The 22,452-nt window shown below is 37.5% G+C and overlaps 2 protein-coding genes across 9 annotated transcripts; one reads left to right on the top strand and one right to left on the bottom strand.

The window, feature by feature from the left end:
* Positions 1-2,832: 2,832 nt before the first annotated feature.
* On the top strand, positions 2,833-4,402 carry LOC112275105 (uncharacterized). Its single transcript, XM_024505132.3, has 3 exons — positions 2,833-3,034; positions 3,545-3,658; positions 3,845-4,402. Exons 1-3 carry the CDS (start codon positions 2,914-2,916, stop codon positions 3,883-3,885), a joined length of 276 nt encoding a protein of 91 aa, XP_024360900.1. The 5' UTR covers positions 2,833-2,913; the 3' UTR covers positions 3,886-4,402.
* Positions 4,403-4,600: 198 nt separating this feature from the next.
* LOC112275103 (phragmoplastin DRP1C) lies at positions 4,601-11,284 on the bottom strand. 8 transcript variants are annotated; one of them, XR_016500167.1, is made up of 18 exons: positions 11,044-11,278; positions 10,095-10,652; positions 9,579-9,642; positions 9,220-9,327; positions 8,925-9,026; positions 8,720-8,770; positions 8,494-8,555; positions 8,211-8,301; positions 7,914-7,978; positions 7,532-7,726; positions 7,317-7,436; positions 7,047-7,117; positions 6,641-6,866; positions 6,412-6,462; positions 5,996-6,224; positions 5,720-5,859; positions 5,351-5,558; positions 4,601-5,053 (listed from the first exon to the last, which is right to left on the bottom strand). XR_016500167.1 is itself a non-coding variant. In XM_090246350.1 (18 exons), the coding sequence occupies exons 3-18, from the start codon at positions 10,221-10,223 to the stop codon at positions 5,433-5,435; spliced, it is 1,830 nt and encodes a 609-aa protein (XP_090102476.1). In that variant the 5' UTR covers positions 10,224-10,291; positions 10,403-10,652; positions 11,044-11,284; the 3' UTR covers positions 5,080-5,432. The 8 variants fall into 8 exon arrangements, 6 of the variants coding, with proteins under 6 accessions (XP_090102476.1, XP_090102477.1, XP_024360898.1 ...); XR_002967640.3 differs by having other exon boundaries at positions 10,095-10,291; positions 11,044-11,210; XM_090246350.1 differs by lacking the exon at positions 4,601-5,053 and having other exon boundaries at positions 5,080-5,558; positions 10,095-10,291; positions 10,403-10,652; positions 11,044-11,284.
* Positions 11,285-22,452: the final 11,168 nt, after the last annotated feature.

The raw sequence follows: 22,452 nt of genomic DNA on the forward strand, positions 1-22,452 counted from the left end.
TTGCATTCTTTTTTATTCCTCCATGAATATATAGAAAGCCTTAAAAAACTCACTAATATTTGATTCATCTAAAATATTCGACCTATTCAAAGACCTTGATGATACATCTTCTATTTTATTGTACAATAATCAAAAATATTCCTTAAAATGCTTCTATAAATACCTTATGATACTTCAAAATACTCCAACATATCTATAAAGCCTTACAATACTCTATGATAATTCAAATATTGTCATTGTATTTTAAGATAGTCTCCAAAGCTCTAAGAATTCAAAAGCTCCAATTCACGCACAACCCAAAGTTCTTCTTTCAACTCTCTTGTATTTTTTTTCTATAGTTCAAATAATCCAAGATAATCAAATATCTTCTATCTCAAACTTTTCATGTTGGATTCACCAAATATGTCGTAATACGTGAAATCTTACTTAAGAATGTTCTCAGCACTTGGCTGTAGAAGGTAGAATAAAAATTGCTACAAAAAAATCTTAATTCTAATAGAACACTAATAATGTGAAACAAGCTTTAATAAAATTTACAGAAACTTCAAAAGAATTACAAAGAAACAATAAGAAATTTTAAAGAAATATTAGAATGATTACAAACATATCTCAAATACATCTCAATTCAATCTTAATTTAATTCTAGTTGAAATCCTATTAGACTTCATTCAAAATTTAGGCCAAAAACTAACTAAATTTTAAATCCTAAATAAACTCAAATAAAATCCTAAACTTTAAATCAAACCCTAATCAATCCTAAATTCTAAACCAAATCCTAATTAAATCCTAATCCTAAATCAAATCCTAATCAAATTCTAAATCCGAAACCAAACCCTAATCCTAAATAAAACCTTAATCAAACCATAACTCTAAATCAAATCCTAAACCAAATCTTAACCAAATTCTAATCCTAACCAAATTCTAAATCCTAAATCAAATCCTAATCCTAAATCCTAACCTTTAATCAAATCCTAACCAAATCCTAAACCCTAAATCAAATCCTAATCCTAAATCAAACCCTAACCAAATCCTAACCCTATAACAGATTTAAACCTTAATTACTTATGAATGAACTATTGATATTAACTCAAAATTTTCATGCTTTTTAACAATTAAGTTGAAAACAAGTACGAAAAAATTTAAAAATGATCGGAATTACCAAATAGATGATAGCTTCAAAAATGTGCTTGGATATTAGCCGGCCTCCTTCTTTGACTTTGATGCCAATCTCTTAGAGCCAATATCTCTCCTTTGCATTGTTCAATTGATTTCAAAATTCTCATATACATAGAAAAATAAGTCTTATATCCTCTCACATAAATTTCATTCCAATCCAACTAGTAGATTGCAAGAAATCTTAAAAACCCTCACTAGATCTAAAATTCTATTTTTTGAGACCTTGACCCATTTAAATCTCAATAACCCTCAATTCAATCGTTGGATTGAGCTAAGATTTACAACACATATTAAGCACAACAATGACCATTAATCTACGAAATTTCACTTATAGAACTATTACAAACTCTTGAAATCACTAGAAACATCAACCCTATTTTATTTCACAAAATCCAAGTCATCCAAAAACAATCTTGACTTTGTAAAGCTCGTACAAAGTCATAACAAATCCAAATCATCCAAACCAATGTTCATAGAAACCTTATCTAGTTTTCTATCAAACCCCACTCTCCGATCTGCAAAAGAATCCCCGAGTTGCCGTAGATGCTTGGTTTTGTGCATTAGGGTCTAATTTTAATCCAGATTGATAACCGTCTCTCCTCGGGTATCAATATCTAATTTTTCTAAGTAATTTTTATTAGAATTTACTCTTAATTTCCTCCTAAAGATGTCTTTATCATTTATTTTTCCAATCTACCTTATTTTACCTTATTTTTGGCCCTAAAAAGTAAGTAGAAGCAATTTTTTTTAAAAGGGCAGCATTACTACTAAAAGTTTTACTACCTTCCTATTTTTCATCCATATTTTTCTACTTTATCTTTTAACTTGGATCTTCTATAATAAGATCCATATTATTATCTTTGACCATACAGTCTTGTTACAACACGACATCCACCTCCTTTGAACTTGTGCATCATCTGATATGCACCAAATAATCCAACTTTGTTTGATTCATATAATATTTTTAATGTCCTCATCCAATTTTTTTTCTTCATATTCGCTATTCAAATCAAAATCATCTTGTTATCTTGAAAGATTTATATCTTTGAGAAAGTCTTCTCTATTTATTTATGTTTTTTTTTGTTTGAATATCTTCAATTGCTTCTATTGTCATCATCCTTTAATCCAATATATGTAATTTTCTTCAAAAATCTTCCAATCCATTTTCTTGATAAATATTAAAAATCTTTCATCATCTTCTAATGTCCCTAACTCACATAATATATTATTTGGAAATATCATACCCACCTAATGAGAAATGCACATCAATTATACATTACAAACATCATACAACCATACTTAACAATGACGTTTCAATTCATACAGTACATTAACTTTTCTGCATGTAATAATAAATAAGAAGAGAACTCCAGGACTAGTCATGGCCCCAAAATGACAAAGCCAACAAAAAGACAATGCAATACAATGTGCCTCAGCAAGGGTCAGCCATCGCGGTGACAGGCCCACTGGCACCCACCTCTCAATTGACACGGTCATTGTCGACGTAAAAGGAACACCTATGGCCATTGTGGTCAGAACCCCCGATATCCGTGGACGAAAACAAAATGGACGAAACTTCTCCTCGTTGAGGTTGGAAAAGCTCGCTGTCTTCGTGTTGTGAAGACGCGCTGCTGCTGCTTGTCCATTGAGGTCTGTTGTGTGGCCCGCCCCCGTCACGCTGCTCCCGTCGTGACGTCCCGTCTCGTCTCGTCTCGCCTGGTGGTTTCTGTTAGGAAGATGAGTGGCGATGCTGCGTCAGCGCAGCCCACGGGGTCTGCGAAAACGCCCAACGATTTTCTCAAGTCCATCAAGGGCCGCCCCGTAGTTGTCAAGCTCAATTCTGGCGTGGATTATCGAGGTATGCCTGGCCTTCTCATTCTCGTCTCGGTTTTCTCTCCCTCTTTTCTTCATGATTGTAGATGCTGATTCCTGGCCTCTGGCTTTGCACGCTCCAGCCCTATCAATTTTTTTTTTTTCTGTTGTTGAATATAGCTCAAATCTAGGGTTTTCACTTTTATAACCAAGGCGGACGGAGTGTGGATGATTAAGGTTATTTCTTGGAGAACTTGTTTTGCCATAAAGCGAGTTGCTTGTCTTTTCATGACATCCTGTGATTCAGTGATATTGTGGGTTTTGTGATTCGATTCGCATGGTTGTTGCGGGACCATGCTGAACTACTGTTGCCTTTGAAAGAGCCAGCCATTCCTATGCGTTTATGCCCAGATAATTATGGTTTGCACGGTTGCGAACAGTGCCTTCTGAGCAATGGAGATCTTCCTCCTCCAGCGTGTAGAGATTACGCAATATTGCTGTGGCACTGTGATGGAATGAATCTGGATAATCGCCTTATTTTGGTTTGCACTTTTAGGTATTCTGGCTTGTTTGGATGGCTATATGAACATTGCCATGGAGCAGACAGAGGAGTATGTAAATGGTCAGTTGAAGAACAAGTATGGTGATGCTTTCATTCGGGGCAATAATGGTGAGAGCTCGTCCTCCTATTCATCCTGTCTGAAACTGTTGTTCTTTTCTTTGGAACTGTTCTCATCGTATCTCTGCAAGACGTTATGCCGACCTGTACATTTTAGCAGTAATTTTTCTCAGTTAGGTTTTCTTTTCGCATTTTTGTATTTACTGGCTTGTAACTGAATCGACTCTGTCTGCACAGTTTTGTACATTAGCACAACAAAGATGACTTTGGGAGACTAGTTCCCAGGAGGCAACGGCGTGTAGAGAAGGTTGGATCATCAAAGTGTCCATTTCCGACGTAGGTGGGAAGTTTCAAAGGCACGACAAGAGCAGATTACATCTTAAAATTACGAATTCAACGACCAATTCGTGTGTACTTGCAGCTAGTACACCTAAAGACGGGATTAGCTGATAGCAAATGTGATAGTACACTAATTGCTCGCTAGTGGGATGATAGAATAAACGACAGGTTAATGCTATTTTCTGGATCCATCTACCAAGAGCTTGAAGTGTCAGATAAGCGCTGTATTGTTCTCTTTGTATACTGAAATAGGATTGTGCTTCGATTAAACTTGTCGGTTCGGAGGGAACTCTGGAAGGGGTGAGAAGTTACACTGGAAAGCTATACACATTTGTCACATTCGACACTGGGATGGCTTTTTAGCAGATAGAGTGCAACTGTTTCTTTAGTGCAATGCTGGCCACTACCCGTGTATCGAGCTGAATATTACTCTGCAAGAGCTCCTTCTGTGAATCATATTCCTTCTATTGCCAGTGTTCTGTCCTACACGTCAATTCAACTGTGTGAATTTTTAATTCGATCGAAAAATCCAGTTTTCAAATTTAATTATATCTTAGTTTTAGGGTGTCACAGGTTGATGAAGCGAAAGCTTTTGCCCTTGCAATGTCCTAATTAACATTTGATAAGATGCTCAAAATGATCTAGATGGTTTAGTTATGGTCAAATCAATTTGGAATACATTCCATTTGATTTAGAAGTGACTTCGACCATGGTCTATATTTGAGGTAATTGTAATCAATATTTTTTTTCATAATCTCACCTTCCGTTCTAAATACGTATTCTAACTAACTCGTACTAGAAACCGAATTATAATTTTCACTAGTACAACACTAGTTCACATCCTTAAGGTTCCTTACATTAGCAAAAGTGGCAACCACATTTGCCAAAAATATTTCCTGTCTCTTTGTGTGGACAATCACCAACCTTATCTCTAAGAGACATCACCATGTTCGCGATAATGAAACCAAGTGTGGCCAAAGCATGCATCTCATAAAATATTTATCAAAGCTATGCCGCAAATTTGCAAGATATCTTCTGAACACGCATGGTCGATTGCTGGAGCTGGATTGACAATTCAGATGAAGACAATTGTAGAAAAATGGTCGACTGCAAAAGTTCCAATAAGATTAATGTGCAAAGAATCGTCAACGTGAATTGATGTTCGGGCTCAACTACATGCACTGCCCAAATGAAAGAAAAGACCTACTTCTGGTCGACCCGACTTGTGGTTAGGACCAAGTTCGTACTGAAGACTAAGGGCTCTGTTTAAGTTGCCAACAACCTTCACTCTAAACGGATGAAGGAATACCTCAAGTGGAGTTCATTGATCAATACAAGCATTGATAAGTCAGCACTAAGACATTTAGAGGTGTGAAAAAACGCAACTATCTGTAGCAAAAGTACCTTTCGTATTTGATTTACTTGTTGAAATGGAGCGTCAGATTTACGCTGATCATATATAGGAGAAATGAGTATAGCCGTTGATCTATTTCCAGGCCACAGCATCAATCTCGTCCCTAGCTGATTTGTAAAGTTGCAACCTTTTGGACAGCTGAACTCTGCGTTCCATCAACGCAGGGTCCTCATCCAGCATTGCAGATAGTTGCTTCCCCTGCACAGATACGAGGTAAAAAAACAGCTCAAGGACCACAACAGAGAGTAGTGATGTATGAAATATCAGATATGACGGACCTCTTAATAAACTCCATGAAATTATGGTTGGCTATTGGGCAATCCCAAGTCTGACTCAGTAATCAACGTTACGGTGTTCACCTCACGCTTGCCGATCTGAGTGTAAAAGTGGTCCATCAATGATCGTTTCGCTTCTCGCACTTGACAGTGCACCGCAGCTTTGGGCAAAGATGTTCTCAGTTGGTCACAGACCATTCCTACGTACGATGCCACATTGGAACCTACAACAGCGAGATTCACCGAGCAACAAATCAGACGGTAGACAGATAGAACGGGCACAGAAACAGATTCACATGTGAAGAAAAATAAGATGCACAATACCACTTGCAATTCTATTGACAAGCATGTCGGCATTACCGATGCGTCGCAAATGATTGTCCGTGTAACGATCATTAGCTGCGGCAGCTGCATTTCCACCCTTCTCTATCTCTTGAGGAAGCTTTCGAAAGAAGTCTACGGTCAAGTAGCTGGACTCCATGTCCACAAGCCTCAAAGTAGTCTTCTTACTATCATCTCTCAACCTCTCCAAGGATTCGATGGCCGCTTGAGCAATCTCCGCTTGTAGTGATGGAAATCTTTTCAGTTCCTGTACAAAGGAAGTCATCATCATAGATTTATGCTCTGAAGTCAATAATGTATAAGTAATTACATTGACTGAACATATATTTAGTTGAAGTAACCAAGAAAAGCCCCGACACTCCGACGAAATGTATTACTTTGGAAACGTAAGCACATTCTTTAAAGCAGAAAGATTCAAAGCATCATTCGCTTACCGAACACTCTCCGATCGATTTTCGAACCAGATCCCGAAGAATAAAATGCACCTGAGTAGTCAACAAACCATGAATAAGCGAAAACTCTATGATTTGAACTAAAATATCCACGAGTATATAGGTTGACGTTCATCCAATCTCTTAAAACCACAATAGTTTTAATGAGAAATTTTGCTTATGAAAATATGTGAGCTAACAGTCAACGAATGCATGCAAATGAGTGACTTACTGCATCAACAACTGCCTCTGCTGGGCCTCTGAAGAATTGTAGCGAACTTTCAATCAAACGCCTGTAACCTTGTTCAGGAGCTATAAGATGGGGCTGGTACCCATCGGCCTCGGACACGATTCTTCGAACATTCTGTCCAGACAAATGCTTGTCGAACGGAAGTTTCTTCAATGCAGCTGGTAGTTGATTGTCAAACACGGCATATATTTTCTCTCCACCAGGCCGTCTGAAAGAAGACACAATTCCATAAATGTCCAAAAGTGTCCAAAATTAATGCACAGCGAAGTTTCGTTCCAAAAGATAGTTACGCCAGTGCAATACTGAAGCACAACGACAAACATCGAATCGATCATTCAATTCACAGAAAATAAACAAGTAAATGAATAGAAGTGCCAATAACACTTACGCTCCATCCAGATGCTCCTTGAAAATGCGATCGAATGCCCTGCAAAGTTCCAGAATGGTGTACAGCTGAGCCTGCATCTCAAACTCAAATGTGGTGTCAGTGTTGCATAACACCAACCTGAGAGATATTTAACTAGATATCTGATAGTCGAGCTGTTACTTCCGTAGTAGATAGTAGCCGAAGCTAAGTAGTGGTATCCACGAATTACCATAATGACTGGTGTACAACAAGCTGATACACACAGGACGACGCAGAGCATCATTCTCTTACCCCTGCGTCATTGGCGAGTGGCCTGCCAATTTGATTGAGCTCCGCCTCAATTTCGTCAATGCTTTTGTTAATCATAGCCAGGATGCTAGGAATACGCGACCTGATAACAGCTTCCAGATGCTGCAATATAAACGTCAAGAAATATTAGTCCATGAGTTACAGCTGAAACATAACACCAGGTACGTTTCCCAGGAGTCAGAGCCGTTCCCACATACCTTCGAGAGCACTTTCCCAAGATATTCAGAACCCATTTTGCTGGCCAAGTGACCATAATCTTGACTGGTCTGGAAGTAGTCTCGTTCTCTACGTCTGGCTGCTATCATGTTCACTTCCTTGTTGATGTCTTGTTGGGAACGATTTACAACTCCTACCCACGGATGTTTCAAACGGTAGGAACGGCCTTCCAGGACCTGTTGCAGCAATAGAGAGACGTTCATGAGCGGTATGTTTCCACTGAGGCAAAAGGAAACTGGTCCAGACAAAACGCACATACAATGACATGCTCATTCGTCACCAAGAAACTTGGTTATCGAGTAATCTAACTTGTTTCATAAAACATGCAGATTTCAAGCACAAAACAGTACACTTTCGACTTACATCGAGGGCATTGGTCCCCTTGTCCATAAGATCCAACTTTGTGAGAACACCAAAAGTCCTCTCTCCTGCAGATTGATACTGGGACGTCAAATCATAAAATAAACATAGAACAGTATGACTACTAGGATTTGTGTGGGGTTGAACGTAAAAATACAACAATTGCCAAGGGATCAAGAAGTATTAGGTCCATGACATGGTTGCAAGGTGTCCTTTAAAGCTCAGAGCTTGATTCGTTGTGACTACAAAGCACTCCGCAAGACAAAACATAAACGGAAAATAAACCACAGTGATACCTACCAGTGGGATCCACTTCTCTTGCGATTTTCATCGCGTCTGAAGTTGCGATATCTTGATTGGCAGGAGATACAGCAAGAATAATTGAATTTTGCTGCAACAAAGACAGACACATTCTATACAATGAGTTTCCACAAGACCAATAATCTCACCTCTTGAAGAGGGAATCACTTTTACAAATTAAAACATCAAAAGAACAAAGCCCCTCCTACAAGGTAAGGGCCTCTAGTTAGGGAAGGCCAAGCGTACTTAACATGAGATCAAAAGTAGGATGAATTGAAGTTACCTTCTCGATGTAAGAGCGGACCATGTTCTCAATGTCTTGAACGATACTATCCGATTGGCCATCTTCACAACAATACACCGTTCAAAAATTAAACATTGTTTAGGGGAACGCACATTCTCAACAGTTAATAAACCAGTAACACTTTGAAGTTGATCTAGAAAGGTAGAGCACATTCAGAATCAGTGTGAAAAACTTGTTCAAAGAGAGAGATGTCGAGTGTTCTCACCAACAGCAATTTTTGTAAGGCCGGGAAGATCGATAAGAGTCAAATTCACAACTGCAGAGATTATTGAAATCAGTAAGGAATTCATGTCATTAACAACAAAGAAATCTCTAAATAACAGATCCTGTTCCAAAGTATACTATAAGGTATCTAATACAGTGCCATAAGAGGGAATGCGCTTGAGTGAGCCGCTAGAAAAAGAATGTACCATTAGGAGAATAAACACTGAGCTGAATTGGAACAACTGAAATCCCTTTGCCTCGCCCAGTTATCCGATCTGTCTCGTCTGAGATCTCTTTCCTCACAGCAGCTGCATTAAAAATACCACAACATTAGACGATATATCCGTCAGCATTGAAGTCCAGATACAACCTGCTGGCACTACCTACTAGAGAACTCAATAGGACAATACGCAAGGACAATTTAAAAAGAGTGGGCCTTCTTTGGCATACAGTCGAACCAAAGGATCATAGAAGCTAAAGATGAACTTGACGATCTCGTACCAAAATCAGAAAAGCGCTTCTTGGGCATATGAAGGAACTCAGCGTATTCTGGAGTGCCTTCGTCAGTTTTATGCAGCTGCAAAACCAATGGACGCCGAGTAACAATACCTGCCACATCACGCGTAGATCATGCTAAGTACAACCAGAGTAATAAAAGTTATAATTACTATATACTCTCAATTGCAATGAAAAGCTGCAACACATGCACTACATTCAAGGATCTCAATGTTTTGTTAGAGATGAGGCTCAAGGAGTAGAATCAGTTTTTACTCCAAAATCGACCATGATTCCATGTTCTTCTGCAATTCTAAGCTCTTGGAGTTAAGCATCTCAATGGCGGATAAGAGTTGGCTAGTTACCGGAACCCCGAGGAAGAAAATCACGTCCGACGATGCTCTCAAGAACAGAAGACTTCCCGGAACTCTGAAGAGCAATAGCGAGGAATTAGCGAAAGTTAGGTGGAACTGTCATGGGTAATGAAGACACAAAGATTCGAATTAATAATTAATTGAAAAGTTCACAACTTCAGCCCAACACAAACCTGACTTGAAAGGCATGCTCAATATTATTGAGCTTCCACAGGTATGCACTTTCTTGTCATCAACATCATGACATCACTAGGTTTTGAAGATTAAATCCTTTAGTCAATGACCCAACATCAAGCTAGCTGTATGCGGAAGGTGTCCAACCTGTCTCGCTTTGGTGGACTTTTCAAGAAGGATTTAAGACATTGAGAGCATCTGATGATAAAATTATCATCATTCAAACCTTGTCGAACTAAAAGAGCAGAACATCAACATTTTAGTACTTAAGAGTTTTCAGAGTAAATGAAATTATGGAAAATCGTTAATCAATTGAAAGTGAATTTTTCATACCTGCCCTCCAACAACAGCAACTGATGGCAAGGCTTCCCATAGACTTTGTACAGCACCTTCACCACCATGATCACCAAGGGCAGTGCAAGCCCTTTGGATCCTGTTCACTAGCCCAATCAGGTTATCCATTTTGAGCCCTCCCTTGGAACCTTACAAAAGCCACCCAGGCCTGAGTCTCGTACCACTAACGTCAGTACCTGCAGTGCCACCAACTTCAGCGAAACAGCAACAAAATATTATTACACGTATTCTTCAATCTCTACCCAACTGCGTATTAGAAAGGCAACAACTACTGTTGAAAAACCCACCGTCAACAAGTTTTATGACAAGTCCATAGACCACATCATAACAAGTTTGTATCCCTGATCCCAGACAATGTGACAAATGCGATACCAAAACACAGCTTCCTAAAGCTTTAACAGATGCAGCACAAACTCATCGCAGCAGTTCCAAAGAGACTCTCGTTCCTCCAACAATGGCAGTGTCGGAATCTATTCGCCGGAACAGCGTTTTATTTCTGGACGTGTATGAGTGATAGATCTCTGCACATTTGTAGAGCTGTACAACAGCCTAATTAACAGATTGAAACAAATTTCAAACAGTGGGTGAAGCAAGATCTGCATTGCGACGTCCAATGTAACCCAAAGCGATTCTCTAACACCTAACAAGGTGCCTACATGTCTGGATTAACAAGTTCTATCATTCCGCGGTTCTTTCCGATCCCAACAATAAATGCTGCAACACAAAATTCCACCACAGATCCAACACAGAACCACAATACACCTCAAAAACAAAAAAAAAAAATACCACCCTAATTTTCGTTTTGAGATAGGATTAAACTGATCCTCGTCGTGAATATGCACCCGATCTGACTTTAACTTCTCCAGCAGAAGCTCAAGTCACTCACACTCGCGAAGAGGAACCCAGATCTACAAAGACAACAACGCACCTGAGCTGCGGCGGGCAAATGCACTGCTGCGGCGCCGATCCGAGGAGAAGAAATGCGGGCTCTGGGACCGTGATGTGATTGACGCAGGAGCCAGGCAGCGAGGTAGCAGTGGATCGCGTGCGGCTGGATCCAAACACCGCAGCACCACCCTTGGCAATGCGACCTCAGCACATCGATCGACGCAGGTGGGTGTCCGGATCCAGAGAACAAATACCATGGACGGATGAAATCTGGGGTGAAGAGGGTGGAGGAAACCGGATGCTCTGATTGTCCAACTGTGCCACTATCACTATCCCGGATACTCGGCACTCCCTCGCCGAGAATTGCCAGGTGCCGGACGATACCCCCATTCAGTTCGCTACGTCCAACGAGTCCCCGCGGCTCGTTCGACGGGGAATTCCGCTGCGTCGAGTTGTGGTTTTCTCGCCGAACATGGCGAATCTGAACTACGAATCCAAGCAGCCATCGAACCACAATCAAATGGACAGAGTGACTTTATTCGGAGACGATCGCAGCAGCAGCCATCGCGACGCCTATGCATGCCTTGATTCGGTTCTCGATTCCGATGCGCGATGTCGCAGCGCAACACTTCCATTCCGATTGATATGTAGCGATGGATCTGGTTTGTTCAGTTCGAAGGGTTGTGTATGTTTTGGAAGAGAATCATTCTAAAGTGAATGTGCAGATTTGCGTTGATCATTTATGCTTAACCAACACTTGTGCTGTTGTGATCTTTGCATGGAATTAGAGCAAGTTTAGAGTGACCTCTTGTGGGGTGTTAATAGGATTGGAGCCTCATTCACCCTAGATATGGGGAGTATACACTTTGATAAAGTGATATTGTATTTTTTTTTAACATTTTAGAGAGATAGTTAATAAAGTTCTTGTCTTTAATATTGATTCATCAAACTTGCAAAATTGAAAGCACATCTGAAGTCCTCAAATTGAAAGTTGATGATTTTTTGCAAATTGTGTTTTACTGATGCTGTAAGGTTTGCAGAAGAACAATATACTGATGTTTTATTTATTTATGTAGAGTAAAGTTGAAAAACAAAATGCTTCCAATCTTGTATAAAAAAAATTAAAAATATAGAAATATATATATATATATATATATATATATATATAATAACTTGGATATAAGACAAAGAGATAAAGAAGTCTTCTCATTGAAGAAGGGAACAAGGAACTTGGGGAATGCGGGAATGCATGAGCACATCAACATGGGGCTTTCTAAGGCCCTAGATTCTAGAAGAGACCTCTCCTAGAAGTTTTTACACTTTTTCACTCACAAGGGCATAAGTTACAGCTAGTATATATATATATATATATATATATGTGTGTGTGTGTGTGTTAGTAGTAACCTATGCCACTGGCCACAAAAAAGATATGAAAGTTTAATTTGCAATTGCTAAGTCAAAAATTGACAACTCCTAAAGAAATGTCTTGAAGAGGAATAAAGGGAGTTTATAAGAACTAGCTTTTTTAGCACAACTAGTACTCTACAAAAAGATTTCAGCATGTGAGTTGGTGCTGAACCAAATATATATATAAATAAGTATATATAATATTTTATCTAATATGAATAAATGTAAAAAATTATTTTTAAAATGAGGCACATCTTTGAATAGAACAACTTTAAGATTGACAATTCAAATCACACATGTTAATGCATTATTTGTACAATAGACTATGTGATTTTGATTCCATTGATTTTTTTGTTTTTATCTTTAAAAAATAGCTTAATTATCAAATATTTTATATAAATTTGTAATTTTATTATTATTTTTAAATATTTTGATTCTAAATTCTTAAAATAAAATATTAGTTTTATTTTATGTGTATGATATATTAGAGCCTCAAGTTATTGAAAATCAACAATTTATTTTTAATGAGTTATGTATTAGTTTCAATGATTTTTTTTATACATGACTACAAAAAAAATTCTTATGTATTTGGATGTTTGTATACATTTGTAAATACAAGTACAATTGTGTAAAAGCAACTACAACAAAAAAAAAATAAACATACAAATAATGAGAATTTACTCAAGATTTGTATTTCAATAAGAATTTATAATTAAGATGTAGCAAAGTGCTCAAATAGAAATGAAAAAAAAACTAAAATTCAATAATTAATGATTTCTTTACTCTTTAAAGGATGATTGAATTTACGAGACAAAAAAACTTGCAAAAATCACCAAAACTTTTGACACAATTTATGGAACTAAATCAATTCATTTTAAACAATGAGATTAAAAGACAGTCATTGTGTATTCTCTACATTTTGATAATCTATCATTTTAGTATGCTCTACACATCAAAAACATAGTATGAAGTAATAATAATAAGAAAAAAAAAAAAAAAAACAAACAAACAAACAAACACTTTAAGACATATAATATGACAATCATATAAAATTTTAATCTTATTTTTTATTTATATATATATATATATATATATATATATATATTCACATACATACAAATCTTTGATTAGTTCTACATCTAACATATTTACTTTATTCCAACTCTTCTTATATAACATGTTTTTTTATTCTAAAAAGCTATTTTAAGAGATATTATTAAATTAAACTATTTTTATTAAATTCTATCTATTCATATTATCTAGGTAATTATTAGAATAAATATGTATATTTGTGACACCTTTCTACCCACATGCATGCTCTCATATCCTAACTTCCATCTATCCACCAAAGAATGATTATTTTTGGTTGAAAACAATATGGTTTCTTCATTTTTCTTATAGTCAAATATGACTTCTTTGTAGCTTGCTACATGCAATGTCCACAATATATCTAAGATTCATATGTCAAAGTTAGATAAATTAATTGTTGTTCAATAAGGTTTGGAAAGAATTATATTTGATTGAGAGATAGTAAATAATTGCCTACTAAAGTTTAATATTGCTTTTACAAAATGAATACTAATTAGATAAAGTTAACAATAAATGTATGAGTAATATAATGGTATTATATTTTTCAAATAGAAAGTAATTTCTTGTACTTCTTTAGAACCATATTGTGTTAGTGAAAATAAAAAAATCTTTGCTTGTCATCAAATATAACATACAAATTCCGTAACAAAGAAATACACAACCACTTATTACACTTTTATGGCCATCACATCTTATTGACATAATAATTTGCTTTAGTATTGGCTCTTTTTGCTTATGGTATATTTTTGCTTACATTTATGAATATCTATATGTTTTTGCTTATATTGGCATGGTGTTATATTGTGATTCGGCTATTATGTGAAAATAATGCATATAAATATTTAATGTATAATTTACTATACAATGTGATAAGAGCCACATTATTAGATTTTAATTAGTCACAAAATATGGTTAGATTATCACTTTGAAGTGGTTAGTTTAAAAAAGCTATTATTGAAGTTGATTTTATGTTGATAATAGTTTTATATATTTAGAGCCACTCTTAAAATCTTGTTTTATTTCTTTTATTTGATGTTTAGGACATTGTCGTGGACATACGCATGTAAGCTAGTAATTACATGTATAAATAGATAGATGTAAGTAAAAGTAAGTAAAAATAAGTTAATTCTATAATACTTGCTATAGAAGCTTCTTAGAAGCCTCATAGATGCTGCTTTGACTTTATAGGTGTCTTTAATTGACTTTTTGGATTAGAAACGTGGTCAACAAGTTGGCCATGTGCTACATATGTTGTTAGCTTGAGGATCAAGCTAACTATGTGGTCCATATGTAGAAAAACTTGCCTTGTAAGTCAAGGCATGTGTTCTACAAAGTCAACATATATTGGAGGTCCTATAAAACATCACAACGTTGTCGTGTTGTAACACGAGTATACCGTGAAAATATATAAAGAAAGAGGACTTTTATTAATGTTTAGTTACCTTGAATATTGGGAGCAACGACCAATTCCAGTGCAAATACTGGGAGGCCAGGGTCAGTCACCCCGTTACAGTCAGCCGGGGCATACTAAAATGCTCCGTTCGATTCCAATAACGGGAGTGAGCAGAAAGAGAAAGGACCAATTCACACGACGGGTGAGCCTGGTTCGAAGAGCCAATTGGATCCAATTTCAAGAATCCAATCCGGGTCCTCTTACCCAATATGAGACCTGAATTGGTCGGGCAACCCAATACAGTCTAATTAGAAGAGAATCCAGGTCTTACTACGGGCCTCAGCCAATCTGACGCGAAGGACCAATTTGATCCAATTACGGGAACATCCGGGTCTTACTATTGGACTCTTTCCCAATATAAGACCTGAATTGGTCGTGCGACTCAATGTGGTCCTGATTACGGGCTCCGAGTCCGTTTCAAGTTGTTCCGTCCTTTGTGCCGTTCCAAGAACGTCCTTTCGGTAAAAGGATTTCTTAAAGGTAAAAATGGAGGAGAAAGCTTTGACGGCGAGAGCTAGTTTTAGATCTAAGCTCTGACGACGGGAGTCAATTTCGGATCTAAGCTCTGACGGTGGGAGCCAATTCCGGATCCAAGACGAAAGATTGAAGAAATTCAGAGGATAAGGTTAGGGGGGAGAATAAGTTTTTGGGGAGTTTTGAAGGAGGGGAAAGAGCTAGCTTCATGCTTCGGGTGGAGAAAAAAGACAGAGAATTGAGTTTTTTTTCTTCATAGGGTTTTGAGAAGACTGAGGCAATCGTTGCTGAAGTCAGTGTTGTAATGGTGAATCGGGATTTTTAATGAAGTGGGTTTGATTACTCTTGACTGTTTTGTGAAATCGAGTTACGTCTGTGATGAAGAATTAAAAGGGTGTCTATAGGATTGAGTATGCGGAGTGAATGAAATTTATTGGGTTAATCTAACGAGACAGTCAGTGGATACAAGATCGTGAGTATAAAGCGGTATCGAAGATTAGCAGTTTGGGTTGTTCGGGATTCTCTGTAACGTCTAGAGACCTATCGACTAGGACAAAAAGGACTTCGGCGAGCAGTCGAAGGGCATCCGTATAGATTTATGGTGTATTCTTGCAGTCGTTTATATTTCAACAGTCAGAAACTGATAGACTGCTTGATTATCGGCGAATCTCCATACTACCTTCTACAGCCAGACGCTCGGCGCGTTCTCGAGCAGGAAAGCACGTAATACGACAAAAGTGGTGAACCCGACGTGAAAGCTTGAGGTGGAAGGTATTGGATTTCGGTTGATTTTATCTTTATTTTATGGAAAACAAAAATAAAAATTTTGAAGGATTTTTGGGAGGAGTTTCTGGTGGGGATTCTTCTAAAGGACAAGGTATGCACATGGATCCGTCTATTGCTAGTATGTTTCAAGCCTTCTCATTATCAATGCAGCAACAACAAAGCAATGATCGAAAGGAAGCTTTGGCAACCAAAGCATTGCAAGCAATGGTCAATAAAATTGATCAATTTGATGGGAGGAATATTTCAAGGTATTTAAGATGTTATGTTCGTGAAATAGAATTAAATCGGGTTTCTGAGAAGAAAATGGTTGCACTATTTGAACTTGCCACGATACCGGAGATAAGAGACCACATTACATCGATTACGAATCGTTATGGGAATTCATGGGAGGTTTTTTTACATGCATTGAAAGACGAATATTTCTTGGAAGATGCTGATCGCGTTACTAAGAAGCTGTTTCTGGAATGGATTGAACGGCCCAATAAGAATTTGCAAGCAACAAAGCTACTAAGGGAATTTGAGAGGCAGTACTCTCAATTATTGAAGGTAGAAAAATTGACATTGGAGCCGAACAAAGTTGATCTATTTCTTCAAGCTGCTGATGGAGAATTGCAAGGGAAATTAGAACTCCTTCTTGAAGACAAAGAAGAAGATGAAGGATTGACAACAAAGTGGAAGAACGTTGAAGATGCAGTGGGGTTGCTTACAAAAAGAGAAAGGAGGAAGGATAGGACCAATATTCCTAAAACAGTACAAGCACCGAAAGCTCTAGTACGTACAACACCACCAACAATGCCTACAGTTCAACCTTCGACATCCTTATTAAAGAAAGCAGATATGGGGATGGAAGAAATTATACGAGGAATGCGAGATCTTCAAATCAAATTGGGAAGACTTGAAGAAAATACTTCTACAAACAATTCGAAGAATGTTTCAAAACAAGGATATGTACAAAGATGCATTTGGTGTGATGATGCTTCACACACTAGAAAAGATTGCAATGAATTTAATAATATGATACGGCAGGGAATTATTTGCTGAAAAGATGGGAAGATAGCATTGAAAGATAGGGATGATCTTCTTCAAACCAATTTTGGCAAGGGAGGAATGAAAGCACTGGTTCAAGATTACCTAAAAGAGCATGAAACAGCAGCATGAGAAAGTGCAAGTTATGGTGCTAGAGTAGATGATGAAATTGGTGGAAGTACGGAAACTAGTGAGTTTTGGGCTTCTGCCATTTCTACAATGCAAGAAGGGAAATTACCTCGAGAAGCGTTATTGAGGACTACAACTACAATACGAGGTAGAACAGGTTGAGAGGATCTTGTTGAGTCTCTTTCAGTTCATGCATATATTGCTAAGAGCCAATATGAAGCTTTGATGGAAGAAAAAAGACGAGGAAATTTTGATGATACTAGAGAAGGAAATTCTTCTAAGAGGCAAACTCGAGGAGAGAAGGCTCGGGAGGCAGCTTCACAAGAATTGCCTATAAAGGATACCTTAGCATCATTGGGAGAAAAAACAAAGGAGACAAAAGATAAGGGCAAATCAATTGCTTATAAGCTACTTTCTGACATTGAAGCGGCATCAAATTTGAAAGGGGTGTTGGAAGAACGTATATTAAATACTAAGGTGGAATTCACATTGAAAGAAGTCTTGGGAATTGCAAAGAAGGAGTTTCATGATGTTATCATTGACAGCATTAAGCGAAAGAGGCAATTAATGGGTGAAACTGGAATGAGTCATGCTATTGATGCAAGAATATATAAAGTTGAAGAAGAGGTTGATATTGGTTACAAGCAACCAACAAATGAAAAGATTCGATATAATCAACGAGTACGTTTCGAAGATTATAGTAATAAGGAAATGGAAGCTTTGAGCCATTATACTCAAAAGCATGGGGCAAGGGCAACTACTGAGGTATTGGTGAAAGTAGGAGATATAGAAGAACCAATTGTTGCTTTAGTCGACCATGGTTCTGAAATAAATCTCATGTCTAAAGATCTTTATAAGAAGCAAAAATGGCCAATTGATATGGAACATGGATGGACAATACGAGCAGCTAATAACACACGGGGCAAATTATATGGAGCTTGTCCAGATGTCAAAATTCGGATTGAGGATGTTGCGACGGAGCAACATTTCTTTGTTCAAGATACAACGTCTTATCCGTTGATTTTAGGACAACCTTTTATCATGGCAACACGGATGGAAACAAAAGTACTTGACGATGGTTCTGCTTATGTAAGGGTACGGAGCGAGGATGGGAGGAAAGCTGTACAATTTCTAACAGTACCTCCTAACCATGAACGGAATCAAGATAGGTTGAGGGAGAAACCATTGTCAAAGATTGTTGAAGGATTTAAGGATTTTGGGGAGGTACCACTATAAAGCGAGATTATGGAGGTACAAAAGAGGAGGTACTCTCGCGAGATGAAGATGCCTTTGATATGAGTTTTATTGGTATATTGGAGAATGGAAATATTATGTATAAGAAAGTTGATGATTTTAAAAGAAAAGAAAGAAAAAGATTATATAATATTGAAGGACAATTATGCAAGTTAGGTACATTGCAAGATGATGAGAGGATTTTAGGTGTTTATGAAGAAAATGGACTGGAAGATTCATTGGAATTGATTACATCTATTGGATTAGGAGATAATGATAAGATTGTTGAGATTCATTCAAGAGAGGTTTATACCATACTTGAATCTTTTCAAGGACCAGAAGTCACTGTAGAGACGAGATATAAAACGGCAGATAAGAAAGTAAAGCTTGTTCCCAGACCATTACCAGAAGATTCTAAAGAACAAATGGGAGAAGCATCAAAGGAAGCAAGTTTAAGAGATCCAATGAGTATTGGACATCAGTTTACTAAAGAGTCTTTTGAAGAATTGAAGATTGGTTCTGATGGTTCTTTATTGTCGGAGGAAATTACTTGCTTCAAAAAGATGTTGGCTACACAAGGCAGATCGTTTGCTTTCGAATCTCATGAAATTGGGTGTGTGGATCCAAATATTATAACACCTATGGTTATCTTCACTATACCGCATGTACCTTGGAATCTAAGACCGATTCCAATACCGAGGGCACATTTACCTAAATTGGTTGAACTATTAAAAGAAAAGATAAAGATGAAAATATTGGAACCCTCGTTTGCACCGTATTCTAGTCGATGGTTTACGATACCTAAGAAAAATGGGTCACTAATTGCAGGGAAGCGAGTAAAAATATTTAATACCAATTGCAGAAAAGCGAGTAAAAATATTTAAACGAAGACACGCGGAGATGAATATGGAAGACCTTAATGAAGGTATAGAGATTCCGCAGCAAGAAGATGAAAGTGATTTGGATAATGAAGGTGACGAAGATGAACAGGACAAAGACATAGAGGATTTATTCTGAATCAAACAGTAATTGGATAAATTGGTGTATACCTCAGGATGCACAGGTTCAGAGGGGGTGGATGTTGTGTTGTAACACGAGTATACCGTGGAAATATAAAGAAAGGGGACTTTTATTAATGTTCAGTTACCTCGAATATTGGAAGCAACGACCAATTCCAGTGCAAATACTGAGTGGCCAGGGTCAGTCACCCCGTTATAGTCAACCAGGGCATACTGAAATGCTCCGTTCGATTCCAATAACGGGAGTCAGCAGGAAGAGAAAGGACCAATTCACATGACGGATGAGCTTGGTTTGAAGAGCCAATTGGATCCTATTTCAAGAATCCAATCCGGGTCCTCTTACCCAATATGAGACCTGCATTGGTCGGGCAACCCAATGCAGTCTAGTTACGGGAACATCCAGGTTATTATGGGCATCTTACCTAATATGAGACCTGCATTGGTCGGGTAACCCAATGCAGTCTAATTACGAGAACATCCAGGTTACTATGGGCATCTTACCCAATATGAGACCTGCATTGATCGGGCAACCTAATGCAGTGTAATTACAAAAAAATCTAGGTTACTATGGGCATCTTACCCAATATGGGACCTGCATTGGTCGGGCAACCCAATGCAGTCTAATTACGGAAAAATCCAGGTTACTATGGGCATCTTACCCAATATGAGACCTGCATTGGTCGAGCAACTCAATGTAGTCTAATTACGAGAACATCCAGGTTACTACGGGCATCTTACTCAACATGAGACCTGAATTGGTCGGGCGACTCAATGTGGATCCGAGTTCGGGGTTTCGATTCTGTGTCAGGCTGTCCTATTCTCTGTGCCGTTTCATGGAACATTGTTTTCGGTAAATGGATTTCTTAAAGGTAAAAATGGAGGAGAAAGCTTTGATGGCGAGAACGAATTTCAGATCTAAGCTCTGACGGCGGGAGCAAATTTCGGATCCAAGACGGAAGATTGAAGAAATTCAGAGGATAAGGTTTAGGAGGGTTTTTTTTTCACATCGGGGGTTTTTTGAATCAAGGAGCTAGCTTCACGCTCTTTTCAAGGTTACTAGTTCGGTTTCATTGGAGGTTTTTGAAGATCAGGGATTGGAGAGGAGCTTCATGCTTCGAGTCAATGAAGAAAAGACGGAGAATTGGATTTTTCTTCTTCATAGAGTTTTGGGAAGACTGAGGCAATCGTTGCTGAAGTCAGTGTTGTAATGGTGAATCGGGATTTTTTTAATGAAGTGGGTTTGATTATTCTTGACTGTTTTATGAAATCGAGTTACGTCTGTGATTGAAGAATTAAAAGGGTGTCTATAGGATTGAGTATGCGGAGTGAATGAAATTTATTAGGTTAATCTAACAAGACAGTGAGTGGATACAAGATCGTAAGTACAAAGCGGTATCGGAGATTAGCGGATTGGGTTGTTTGGGGTTCTCTGTAACGTCTAGAGACCTACCGGCAGGGGCAAAAAGGACTTCGACAAGCAGTCGAAGGGCATCCGTATAGATTTACGGTGTATTCTTGCAGTCGTTTATATTCCAGCAGTCAAAAACTGATAGACTGCTTGACTATTGGCGAATCTCCATACTACCTTCTACAGCCAGACGCTCGGCGCGTTCTCGAGCAAGAAAGCACGTAATATGATAATGGTGGTATAGCTTGCAATGGGGTGATATTAACTGGTCCTTGAATATTAGCACTAGAATTGGCCATTGTTTCTAATATCCAAGATGACTATATATTAATAAAATCTTTTTTATTTATATTTTTACTATATAGTCATGTTACAACACGACAACACAGTCTTCTATTGATCTCCTTTTTTAATGTATACCAGATTGTATGCTCCTCTTAGATCTATTTTTGTATAGATCTTAGCTTGATTCAATTGATCAAGGAGTCTAGATATCAAAGATATTAGGTACGTGTTTTTGATAGTGATTTTGTTGAGTCCTTGATAATCGACACACATGCACAATGATTCATTTTTTTTCTTTATAAATAGAATTAGAGCTCATGTTGGAGATTTGGAATGGCATATGAAGTTCTTGGCCAAATTTTCTTCAATATACTCCTTGAGTTCAACCAACTCATTTTGAGATAAATTGTACATTGGTCCAAATAGTTGTTGTGCTCCTTCTTGAAGGTCAATTGAATAGTCATAGAAACGATGTTCTGGAAGAGTATCTGCATTCTTCTTTACAAATACATCTTGAAAATCTTAATATTGGCTTGGAATGCCACTTGAAGTTTTTCCACCAGTGGAAATAGGTGTGGCATAAATGACACAAGGTGATCCTTCTTTTGTAGCATGCAAGAAAGCTCTTCTACCTATAAATATAGGTTTAATTATACTAGACTTATGACTTTCTACTTGATTAAATATGCTCTTAGTTATACTTTTAGAAAAGTCAAGACTACAAGAAGTCCAATTTATTTTAGGATTATATTTTTTTAGCCATAATAAACTTAAAATGACTAGATTAGAAAGAGGTCTAATGATATTAAATATTACAAAGCTACTATGACCATTAGTTGTTCTTTCTATAGGGAGGGTTTTATGAATAACATCTCTTAAAGACAACAGACGACCATATATGACTTCTACATGAATAGATTTAGTTTTCTTCTCTAAAAATATGCTATATCTTTTAACAAATTCTTCATCTAAAAAACATGCTAAGGCTCTTGAATCTAGTAAGACAGAGGCTTTATGATGTTTAGGTCCTAGAATAATATTTATTGTAAAACATGGAGAGGGTTTTGGAGAGAGAATAGGACCTTCACTAGGCATTGTACAAGGTTCCAGTCGCACGGTCCCTATTATAGCTAGACAAAT

This window comes from Physcomitrium patens, chromosome 22 (genome assembly GCF_059467195.1).
Source record: "Physcomitrium patens ecotype Gransden chromosome 22, ASM5946719v1, whole genome shotgun sequence".
Lineage (NCBI taxonomy): Eukaryota > Viridiplantae > Streptophyta > Bryopsida > Funariales > Funariaceae > Physcomitrium > Physcomitrium patens.